A 12,811-nucleotide genomic window follows, 5' to 3' on the forward strand; every position below is an offset into this window, starting at 1 on the left:
TTTTTATATTACTAAACAATCTTTCTCATTACTCATGAGTCTTGAATAATTACTAAAGTCTCATAGTGAATTCTTTTGTGTTTCTTTTAAAAGCAACTACATAAAAAATTAAAGACAGAATTGTTATGTTGAGCTGTCTTTTATTTCAGATTTGTGAGGCAAAATTTTTTGAAATTACCCAAAATATGCCATGATACCTTAATCAACAGAATACAGATGACACTTTCATGAGATAACAAATATAATTGTGAATTTTAAGTGGTTGTAAATAAAATAACATGAAGGACAATCTAGTTCAACAGAAGATCCCAGTTTCTCCCCTGTAGCTCATGGTTCTTATTGAACATTTTTTTTCTACGTTAAGCACCACATGAGACCCTTTGGCATATGGGCTGGCAAAGCTATAAGAAAGAGCTAATCCTCAACCTGATTTTGTATATAACTACAGTCTTGGCTAGGAACCAGCTTTTAAAAATGTAAGTCCATATAGATTCAATTTTGCTCCCTTTGGAACTATTTTTTAATTTAAACATGTGTATTAGTATATGATAGTTATACAGGGAGGATTGTTGTGACATTTTCATATATTTTGAATTAGTTGATATGGTTTTGAACAATATAAAACATGACATATGGCAGTGATTTCTGAAACATGTTTGTCTTTAATTCATTAGGCATCACCATTGGAGTTAAAGAGGAATAATAGCTTTATTATCATCAGGACTTGAGTATACCTTAAGTGAAGGGGAAAGGCCTTTTAAATAATAAAAATGCTGCTAGATTAGAAATCAGTGTTGGAAAAATATTCAGTCAGTAGATTTTCCGCATTGAAATTTGTAATTTCACTGCTCCCTTTGTGAATGATAAAGTTGCTAATTGCTAATGACTTCTTCTTATGGCATATCCTGTCCTGTGCTTTGGTAATGGGTTCCCAGGATAAGGATCTCTCTCACCTTGCGGCTTCACTCTGTCCCAGCTAACTATAATTTGTGATGATAATTTTATCCTGGGCTCATAACACTGTCTTTTAAAAGTAGTTGAAGTCATTGGACCCTATGACTAAAATTGAATGAATCAATTTGTTAGTAATGTAGCATTTTAAATTTAGCCTGTAAGAGCCTATGGAGATTTGATTTGTCCAGGTAGCCTAACTCCTGAATGCCTGGCCATACTTAACAAATTAAGAACACACTCAGCAGGCTTGAATGGGAAATCCTGCTGGACATCTCTCTAGAATGTCCTGAGATGACAGGAAGTACATGGAACCATTCCTCTAATACTTCCTGCTGAGAAAAGTACTGTTCTTCTGGTCCCAAAGGAAGGAAGCAACTTCATGCACAATCATATCTTTTGTTTTCTACTATCAGCCTGAACTAAACACTTTCTTAAATGCTAAGAAATTATACATATTTATTCCTCTCTTTGGATTGGGTTCTTCCTCTTTCTTTTCCACTAGACTTAAAGATACTGGAATGAAATGGGAGGGAAGGAAGCATTAAAATTTGCTTGAGTTTTACCCATACCATGTTTGTGCCTATGTGTAAAGTCTCATATAATTAGAAACATTGTCAGTTTCTAACTTCACCACTGTAGACAAGAAAGATCTTTTATCAAATTAACATAAACTTCTTTGGCCAGAATTCCTAATACAACAACAGACAGAGTCCTAACATCTTCTATTCAGTGCATAATTACATAATTAAAAAATAAAATTTCCTTTAATGAGTCATAATTCCATGACATTATGCAATTACATTTCAATAATGACACAATGAATAATTTTGAAAATTTTATTTGCAGATATTGAACTTATTCATTACAGAGTTTCTGATGAAACAATTAGCAGTCTCAAAGATTGTTTCAATATTTGTAGAGTACAAATTGAATACAAATTGAAGAATACTTAAAAGATCCTATTGAATGTGTGTGGCATTATTGTTCGTTTTATGGATACAGTCTCAAGAAATGATTCTTGGCAGAAAATACTTAGTAATCTCTCTATCTCAATACTGGTAATACTGAAAATATTGAAGTGTGTGTGTATGTGTGTGTGTATGTGTGAAAGAGAGCGTGTGGTTCTGCTTTGCCTGTTTTACCATCTTAATGATTATTCCTGCAGTTTTCTCTGAAGCTCTCACCTTACTTTAACTGACTCAACCCTCAGAAATTTTCTGATCAGCCCTATTTAGCCAACGTTTTCTAGTTTTCAAATATTTCCAATAATGCCTTTTATTTTGGAAAATGGTGTTATTGAAATAAAACTAAATTGCACTAAAATAAAACCACCCTCTAACACTAGTGCTCCTCACAATCATCTAGAACCTCATGCTTCAAATGAGAGGACTAGGGAAACTGGCTTTACAGGAGTCCTCTTACACACTTCTGTGATGGGCTGAGGCTTCCAGGTGCTGTTGCTACAAAGTGAAGTTTAAATATAATTTCTTCTGTCGATTAAAAAGTACACTGAAAGGACATGAAATTTCATTGTCCCTTCACTTTCTTGTTTTAGCTGGAAAAGTATGTAAAGATTCTAGATGAATTTATACCTATATTAGAAATGTTTATTACCTAGGAACCACATCAAATATTTTCAGTCTTTTCTATTTGGCTGCTGAACATTCCAATCTCCCTTTGTGCTATGTGCCCAGCTTCCTTTCTTTATTAACACCTCATCCTTTAAAATTCAGTTACACATTTATAATCTTTCTTGTGTGGTTACTTTGGGATATCTTGTAGATTCTGTTCACTATTGCCTATGTTTATTGGAATAACTGCCACACAGCACAATAGGAGTTGACTTCTTAAAATAGTTTTTACTGTTTTACTTCTTTTAAAATATGATTTAAAGATAAAACTTATTTTTAGCTTAACTTTGAGTAAATATTATTAAGAAAAAGTGAATTCTTAAAAGACTTGTTTCTATATACTACCTAAATGAGAAAATTTTCTGAAATTCAAACATAGCAAGCTCCATTTGCTCAGCAATGAGGCACTCACGTAAAGTTCCCCATGGCTTTTAGGTGTACACATTTATAATATTGAAGACTACTTCTAAGGAAATATTTTGACATAAAGTTTGTTTTCTTTTCAAAACTACTGCATTTAAAAAGTAATTTGAGTTGTAAACACTCAAAGATAAGCCAGTTTTAGAATCACATTATTGTGTCACAGTAACAGAAATGTGAATCCCATTTATTTCTTTAATTCATGGATTCAGGTTCTCCTACATTCTCAACATTGAGCTACTACACTCTTCATAAAAGTTGTTAGGAAAATCCAAATCTTCATTTCTGGCACCAATGTGCCAAGAAATGATGTGTTATCATGAAATCACACATAGTCAGCTGCTTTATATTTTGGTTAACCAGGTAGTTTAAAAATTATTGCCCCACTAGCACTGTCTTCAGATTTCAGAAGCAGAACTAGAGGAATTATTATGAGGTATACTTTGTGGTAGTACGGTTACTTCTTGCCCCAGAACTAACCATAGCATTGAGGATGGATATGCATTAATTATGCTTTTTACCAGGTAGCAGTTGCCATATGTGACCGAACATCACCTATCTGTGGCGTCTGTAACATGACTGGGTGATGGGCTGCCATGACTTTCATTATTCTAATTCTGCAGACTTAGATATAAGTTAAAGGTCGTATTTTTTCAAACTACTCATTTCTTTACCTATAGCATTAAGTCTGCTTATGGAATTATCACTGAAGGGATTTTCAATTAATTTCTGCTTTTATAGCAATAGAAACAAAACTATAAGTACTAGCTATTTAAGCTTTTTGTTGTTATTTTTTGCTTTTGTTTTTATTTTGATTAATAACTAGTGGGAAATTTTTAAATAGTTTAACCAAGAATTGGGTAAATATTTGGTGTTGTCTGGTAGTCATACTATTGGCCAGATAATTTCAAAAGATCATCTAATCTTAGTCACAGAATTTGACGCCTACTTAAAATGTTTTTTAATAAAACCCTCTTTCTACAGTACATGTGTATTGGAACTTAGTCCTGTATTCAGGCTTGCAAGTGTATTATTTGATGGTTTGTAAAAATAGCTATTGCACATTGTGAGGAGTTCCAAGAAAACCAAGCACCTGAAGCTTCCTTCCTTTCATCTCATAGGGAGAAAACCAGCTTAACAAGGGCACAAAAAATACAACTGGTCTCCAACTGTGGGCTCACTTATGAGGAAATGAATGGCATTTTCCCCTTTATCACTATAATTTTCTCTGTGCATGCAGGTTGTTCAACCTTAGTCTGGATTATAACATAGCCATTATAATATTTTGTTTATGACCTAACCTTTGTTTTTTTGAAAAAAATCACTTACACTTTATTAATGTTTTTTTCTCAGAAAAAATCCTATTGAGGGCCAATTCATTTGAAAGTCGTAATGTAATTCAGGTTTCTTTACTTCATATTGTAAATGTGAATACAGGTACTGTCCAAACTGTCTTACGAGTAATGTTTGAATTCACAGTAACAGAAGTTACAAAGTTTGTGCAAAAGATATTGTACACCATTGGAGTACATAGAGCTTGCTATAGTTAATTTTATATATAAAGCTGCATTTCTTATTAAAACTATTCTGTGCTACATTAAAAGTTAAGTTTCTGATTTAATTTTTCCTCTAACAATAAAATGTAATGCTCATTTAATCTCAAAAATCTGGAGATACAAATGCATATATATGATATTTGTAAATGTTGTAACAAATCATTAGAGCCTTTTAAACACCATAGTTGCTTTGAAGCTCTTCAAGTTTTCCAAGGGTCATAAAGTAAACTCTGCTGTGGCGATTACGCAGGGTAGAGGTAAAGAACAGCTTTAAAAAGAAAGAGAAAGACACCATCAATAGATACTCAATACGCTACAACCAGATCTAATGAGAAAAGTGTTGGGTACTAGTATACAACAATAATTTCTATTTACCTGCTTCTGCTAATTAAAATATTAAGCCATTGGAATAGGTGCTCTTCAAAGTAAAGCATAATAATTTAAATTAGTGGAGAGTTTAAATTATATATTTAAAAACCCCTCTTATTATATTCTATATAATTACCATTCACATAATATAATTAAATTAGTTTTTATTTAGGCAGCATTTGTCTGCCAAAGTTCTTAATTAGTTTTGATTAACAATTCTTTGCTTTAAAAATCCACTTTTATTCAAGTTGACTTTCCTTTTAATAGAAGGAAACAATTATTTTGATGTTGTTTACTATTGCTGCTGATGTTCAAGAAGCCACTGAAATTTTCTACCAAGTATAATTTTCTATTTCAGTGTAATGCACTGACATCAATAGATTGATATAGTGAGCTAAACCTAATGCTAGAGAGGGATATGTTGTGTAAACACCAGCTGTTCCATAAAGAAAATTCAGACAGAACTGAGGCATAAATATGAAACAGAGGCTTTCTTGTTAGGAGTAAGTTCTTTGACATCCACCATGCTTAAATTTAGGATGATTTGAGAATAATGACGAATGTAGGTAAACTAGCTACACTTGACTTAACACATCTTATATGTCAATGTGTGAGATGCTTACTATCTATACATTACATGAATTTTCACACTTGTTCCCAAACCAGTTTTTAATACTGCCATTTTGGAGATGAAAGAAATAAAGCTCAGAAAGATCAATCAAACTTCTCAGGTTCTCACACATGGTTAGGTTGCAGAGCTAGCACTGTATCCCATGTCTATCTGACCTCAAACACTGGTTTGGTAATTGTATCTCTTTACATTGAAAACTGGCACCCACACTTGATGTATAGTGCTTTGCCCTGGTTGTTGCTTTCATATTAATCTGAATCCTCTGCAATATTTTCTAATGTTTCTTATTCCTATTAAGATTATTTTCACAATATTATTTCTCATAATATGTAGGAATAGTAATGATTTTATGTGATGAACCTTTCTACCTAGCTATCTGAAATAGTTGTTGAAATTGACCGAATTATACAAATAATTGACAAATCTCAATTTTATTTTTTCTTTCCTGCAAAATAATTATTATAGTATATACTTGTGATGATAAAATGAGAAAACTTAAATTACCAAGCACAAAGCCTGTTGCATAATTACATGCTCAGTAAGCATAAGTACAATTCCTTCTTCCATTACTGGACTATATTGAAAATTGTGAAAACAGATTTGCCAAAACGGAAAACAAACAAATAAAAAACATTGCTGTTGAGGATGTGGAGAAAGAGAAACTCTCATATACTATTGGTGTAGCCACTATGGAGAACATAATCGAAGATTCTCAAAAAAAATTAAAAACAGATTTACCATATGATCTAGTTGTCTTACTTTTTGATATAACTAAAGGAAATACAGTCAGAGTGCCAAAAAAATACCTGCACATCCATGTTTATTGCAGTATGATTCACAATTACTTTGGAATTAGCTTTAGGTACTCATTCACTAATAATTGGTTAAAAGTATGTGGTACATATACAAGATTGAATATCATTCAGCCATAGAAAATGAAATCCTATAATTTTCAGAGAAATTGATGGAACTGGGAAACATTATATTAAGTGAAATAAAGCCATACAGAAAGATAAGTACTGTATGTTTTCTTTAATATGGGGAAGCAAAAAAGGGTGATTTCAATGTAGAATAGTTATTATTAGAGGTTAGGAGATGTGTGGTGAGGGTTAAGGATAAAGAGAAGTTGGACTTGATCAGTGTACACTGTATGCATGTGTTGAAATATCACATGGAACCCATCACTATATGTAATTAATATATGTTAACAAAAACATGAAACATTTTAAAAGACAGATTTTCTCAACCAATTTTGTATAAAATATCATTTCATTATAAATATTAAAAAAACTATAGATCAAAGAAAATAAAGAAATTTGTACCAAATCACATGTCAAAGTTTTACTTAAAACATAACTACATTACTTTGTGTCATTTTCAAGAAAATAAATGGGACTAGAGTTCATTATGTTGAGCAAGATAAACCAAGCTCAGAAAGACAAACATCACATGTTTCACTCATACTCATAATTCAGATATAATAATAATAATAATATGAAATGATTATAAAAAGGGGAGGAATTCTTGGGGTGAAGACAGTGAGAAGGAGAGGGAAATGGAAGTACATATGATAGAAGTACTTTATATACATGTATGAAGATAGTTTCATAGTGAACCCCAGTAGAAACTGTTAAAAAGAGGTGTTAGGGGCATTAAGAAAGAGTAATATAGATAGTGTAAATTTGATCAGAATACGTTATATGCATGTATGTAAATACCACAGTGAAACCCCTTTGTACAAGTAACTTACGGTAATAGTGTTTTTAAAAAAAACACATAACTAGAGTTTTTTAAACTCTTTTTGAAAATGAGGTTATTTTGAAACAAAGTTTCATCATTTACCAATGTTCCTACTGAAAAATGGAAAATCGTTTATATTAATAGTATACCAATTTGAAGAATATAGTATAAATATATTTATGGGCAGAAGGAAAATGACATACATTTCTTTAGTTAATTTAATGCTTGCTTAATTTTTGCTCTAACCTAAGGGTAGAAACTATACCTTGTCACCTCTGGTACACAGAAATCTCAGCTTCTTGATTGTCCTGTGCTTCAGCTCATTTTCTAGAACGCTTGATTGCAAAGATCGTGCTTCAATGGCCTTCTGGCCCCATCCTGTGGTTCTCTGTGTACACTCAAAAGCTACAGTGCAAATGAAAAAAATCAGAAAAACACAACATCTTTCCAGCAAAAATAGAAAATTAGAAACATGGTCAACATTTGATTATTAAGAGGCTCATTGTTGATCTTTAGGTGAACCCTTCCTTGTTTCCCCTCCTTCTACAGTCATTTGGCCATCTAGCTGCTCTGGAGTGGTGTTCAAACCAGCTATCTAAAGGCAACATTGTAACCAATATTGATTTACTACATATCCATTAATTCTTGTATTCATTCATATTCTCTGAGACCACAGAAAAAGTCAAAGGTTAATTCTATCCTATTTGTAGATATTCAAATTTATTTACAACTGTTCTTTTTTGCTATTGTTGTGCTGGGTGAGGGTACATTGTGGATATATCAAATATATCATACTTGAATTCACCCCCTCTACCATTCTCCTTCATTCCCCCTTCCCCTCATTCCTGGAATAGTTTCAACAGATATAATTTTTCCATTTACATACATGTGTATACAGCATTTGCACCATATTCACCTTCTTTCACCATTTCCTCACATCTTCTCCCTCTCTCACTGGTACAACACCCCCCCAGGCAAGACATGTTCTGCCCTCCTGTTCTCTGATTTTGTATAAGAAAAAAAGAAGAAGAAGAAAATGACATTTTTGTTTGTTTAAAATAGCTACACATGGAGTTTCTTGTGGCACTTCCATATATATGTATATATAATAGCCTGATTTGGTTCATCTCTTCTATTTTTCTTCTTTCTACCTTAGTCCCTTTCTTATGGTGGTTTCAACTGGTTTAAAAATCTATACTCATTCTTTTATAGAGAGTATATCAACCATATTCACCTTCTCAACTTCCTTCTTTTACCCTACCCCTCTTGTATGTGACCTCCCCTTACATGACCTGTTTTTCATAGTATTGTAGTGCCTTGTATTAGGTATAGGTAAGGTATAGTGTGACCTCAGATACTAATAAGAGTTTCTAATAAAGGTTTGTATTTGTGTTGATGTGTCATACATGGAAACCTGACTCTTAAAAACTAAAACTGTTGTTACAAAATGACTTGTTCAAATAATGACTATAGTAAACCTAATGCAACTGAATAAATTACCATGTTATAAGCAGAACTAAGGCTAATTGGATCTTGTTAAGGCTTTTTCCTGCTAAGGAAAATTTTATTAAAATGTTAACTTTGTAGTCCTGTTTTATAATACTTTGTGACAACACAGACTATGAAAAATATTGCCTTAAAACAGAAAACCTCATTGTATAAATAACCCTATTGTCAGCTAGTGTTATAAGATACTTTCTGTCATAAGGAGCATTCTTAACATTAATTTTTAACTTTCAAGTTACTATTCTTTATGTATTCTATAGGGAAGTAAATTTCCATAAATAAACTAAATCAGAGCATTTAAAATAATATCAAGACTTTAACTCAAAGTAAAATAGTCTAGAAAGAACCAAGATAAGGTACTCTTGTTTCTATATTAGCATGGTGAAAATCAGAATTAGTTTGACTTTCCATTTTCTTCTATTTTGAAGGAAAAAAACTCTGCATTGAAGTAATTACAACATAAGCCCTTAAATTTTTCCTCATCTTTCTCAAAGATTTTGGGATGCCTTTGTTTAAATCAAAATATACCTAGCCTGTATATGTATACATTAAATATACATAAAAGTACTTATGAAGGAATTATTCAACATTTTGTTTTGTGGTACTGAGTATTGAACTCAGGGCCTCACACTAGCAAGTGGTCTACCACTTGAGCTAGTCCCTAGCCCTGAATTATTAAACTTTTATAAAAGTGACTTTCACAAGTATAATGTGAGCAATGTACCCCTCCAATAATAATTATGAAACATTTATTTTGCCTACTTCTCTTCCATTACAATTCAAATTACTTCCATATATGAAATCAAGACTAAAATTGTTAAATTACAATTATATTTTGGATCAGAAAAATGGAGACCCTGAAAGAACTTCATAAGTCCAATTTCAGACCAGAATTAAAATCACTCCGGATAATACAAGGAAATGAGGAACATCATTGGCTTCACTGATAAGAACAAGGTGGTTTGAAGTTGTCACCAGTGTGATAACTTCATTAAAAATAGAAGTTTTGGTCAGGTGTGGTAGCACACACCTATGATCCCAGCTGCAGTAGGAGGATCATGAATTTGTGGCCTGTTTGGGATACAGAGAGAGTTCCAGGTCAGTCTGGACTGTATACCCCGATCCTGCTGACACAAACAAGCAAGCAAAAGCCCAAAAAAGTATTTTTGTCAATGACTACACAGAGCAAAGCTGTCCAAGTTTAATGCATGGGTAATATGCTGAATACAAATACTTAGTTTACATGGTAGCACATACTCTCTTCCTTTAGGTCCTGAAGCATACAAACCTGCCACTAGTTACTGAGCTAGTTTGCTTTCTGAAACTCGGTGATTTTGAAATGGGAATACATGGTAAAACTCTGCAATTGTTAAGGTTCTACATATTTATTTGGAAATGAAAAACAATAATCATATTATTGAAAAAGTTTATCATAGCTCAAGGAAATATAAAATTTAGATTTGGAAAATCGTGATCTGGGCTGGTTTTAAATAACAAAGTTATTTTTAGACAGAAAATTAGAGTATTGATTTCCTTACTATCAGTGTTATATTTTAGTATACTCTCAATTAATGTGGTCAAGGTGCAATGTATGCACATTATAAAAAAGTCTTAATGAAACCCTTTAAAATTTTTGCAAGAAAGATTTTAAAAGGGAAGATGGGAAAGGGGTATAAGAAAGAATAATTGGGTGAATCTGGTCAAACATTATATGCATGTATGGAAATATCATAATGATAATGAAACCAATCACTTTGTACACTAATTGTGTATATTATTTATACATTAATAAAAATAATTTAAAAATGCATCATGTTCTTTTTCTACTATTATGTATTTTATACCTACATGTCTTTCAGATTCTGACAACTTAAAACAGATTTGTATTCTATGATATAAATTGTCCTGCCTAAGGACAAGAGCTATGCAAGATGACTTTTCAAGATCTCTGTGATTCCTATGATTGTCTAGTGACATAAACATAGGCATATGCTCAGTTTCTCATCTGAATTGAATATCCTTAGTCCATTTCTTATTAACACATTGATCACAAAAGTACCCTTGTAAAGGATATAAAATGCTTCATAATTTTTATTTTGTTTTGCCCTAGATCTGTCAATTTTACCACAAACATTTATTTTCTGTCACTTTGAATGGCTTTAAACCCTCTGTGAGTTCTTCCTGTTTGATGAAATTCGAGCAGGTTTTTAGTACAATTCTTAACACTGACTACTTGTGCAAAAATAAAGAATACTGCACATGCAATGCAAAGTGCTATCATTCCATAGAAAAAAATGTCCATTAAAAATCAGTTATCTCAAACTGGTCCTTAAAATAACATAGGGGTTACTTTTAGCCATTTTATAGAGATTTTTGGTGCTCCTGGCTTCTCTCTTGATGAATTACCTTTCTCTCTCCTTCCATCTGTTTCTCTCTGGGCCTCTCTCTCTCTCTCTCTCCCCGCTCCCTCTCTATCCAGACACAGACACACACACACACAGACACAGACACACACACACACACACACACACACACACACAGTTGCCTTGCCTTTCTCCTTTATTTGCTCCATTAAGCCTCTCTTCTTTTCAGGAATTATCCTCCACTTAATCATTCTACCTTCTTTAATATTTTCCTATGTGTCTACAATTGCCCCTGTATTCAGACATCAAGCCTTAGAAACAAACACAAGAATCTAAAATTGTTTGTATTTCCTAGTTCAGCAATTCTGCATTGCTTAGGAAGAAACCAATGTCATGGTTTGAAAGAGGTAAAAAGGCAGTTTTCTTTATGTTGTCTTCTGCTTGGTATTTAATAGACATTCTAGTCAGTCATATACATCTTTTTTTTCTAAATGATTTGCTTCTTCATAGGAATACCACTCATGCAAAATATTATTGATTATATGAAATAGAAATATCGTGCTCTTCTTTTATGACTGTTTGGCAGCCTCCTAAGATAAAAGAAAACTCGAAAAATGAATGTGATGGAAAGAAGCATTTTCATCATCAGTGTGAAATCTATAAGCAAAAGGAGTTAAGGTAAAATTAAAGATTATTATGGAAGGGAAATAATTCATATTTCAATTATATAATTATTTCAAATGAACAACTCAGATAACCAAAATCAGCTCCTTGTAGTACTCTCATGAATTTAATAAGCACACAAACAAGCATTTGTTTCACCTTACTAAGAAAATAAGTGCCCAGGACTCCAAATTAACCCTCTGTGCCTTAAGAACATGAAATAATTCAGGAAACTTTACTTGGGACATATGTTTATTCTTCACAAGCTTCTCTGGGATTATCTCAAAGAGTAAAAAATTTATACATACCTACACAAGATGGTATATCTTTGCACACTTCAAGGATCTTCTTGAAGAGTTGTTCATTTGCTTCCACAGACAGAGCTTCAGCATTGAAGGTAAGCATCAGGCCAATCCCCAAGCAATCAGGTAAAATGATGATATTCTGTGGTACAATGATTTCCAGGGGCTGGAATTATGTTTCATAGGGATTTATATGTCCAACATTTTGTCACTACCACTTTAATTGAAGTGGTCTGGCTGATCAATAAGGACCAAAAGAGGTTCAAAGCGCAGGAAGGAAGGTAACTTCTATTTCCAAATTAAAAAGAATGCTATCCTACTATCGAAAAGGGCTGTTTTCCTTATGTCATAAAACCATTACTGTTTAATATTATCTTTTACATCTAGGGAAAAGACTAGGCTAAAAAAAGTAGAGATATAGTTCCAACACAGAAAAATTCTTGAAATTCAAATTCCATAGAGTATTATGCATAATGATGGGAGAAACATTACTTGTTACAGATGTGGATTTAAAATTAATTTCAGCAATTAATGAATTCCTTGGTAAAGAATGTATAAACCAAGTAACAAATACACAACACTTTCTTATTAGCAAATTCATTAAAATCAAAAACAGAATATTAATCTAAAGATAGCTTGGGCTCAAAATTCATACAATGGGAAACTTTATAATATT

General features: G+C 32.4%; 1 protein-coding gene and 1 long non-coding RNA gene across 16 annotated transcripts in view; one reads left to right on the forward strand and one right to left on the reverse strand.

Moving 5' to 3' along the window:
* Positions 1-12,811, forward strand: part of LOC141419754 (uncharacterized) — a 279,105-nt gene that overhangs the window by 63,426 nt on the left and 202,868 nt on the right. For 11 of the 14 annotated variants that reach the window (XR_012444416.1, XR_012444413.1, XR_012444421.1 and 8 more), the window contains one exon: positions 11,681-11,848. The exons of the other annotated variants lie outside the window; for them this stretch is intronic. This is a non-coding gene — a long non-coding RNA (uncharacterized lncRNA). The remainder of the gene's footprint in view (positions 1-11,680; positions 11,849-12,811) is intronic. 14 annotated transcript variants of the gene reach the window in all.
* The window catches only part of Nrk (Nik related kinase), a 121,644-nt gene continuing 108,973 nt past the window's right edge, over positions 141-12,811 (reverse strand). Inside the window, exons 26-28 of one of the 2 annotated variants that reach the window (XM_074063282.1) lie at positions 12,142-12,277; positions 7,567-7,706; positions 141-4,829 (exon numbers count right to left, since the gene is read on the reverse strand). In XM_074063282.1, coding sequence (XP_073919383.1) covers positions 4,734-4,829; positions 7,567-7,706; positions 12,142-12,277 — 372 coding nt within the window. In that variant the 3' untranslated portion in view covers positions 141-4,733. Of the gene's footprint in view, positions 4,830-7,566; positions 7,707-12,141; positions 12,302-12,811 lie in introns of both variants that reach the window. The other variant, XM_074063283.1, reaches the window with a different exon arrangement.

This window comes from Castor canadensis, chromosome X (genome assembly GCF_047511655.1).
Source record: "Castor canadensis chromosome X, mCasCan1.hap1v2, whole genome shotgun sequence".
Classification (NCBI taxonomy): domain Eukaryota; kingdom Metazoa; phylum Chordata; class Mammalia; order Rodentia; family Castoridae; genus Castor; species Castor canadensis.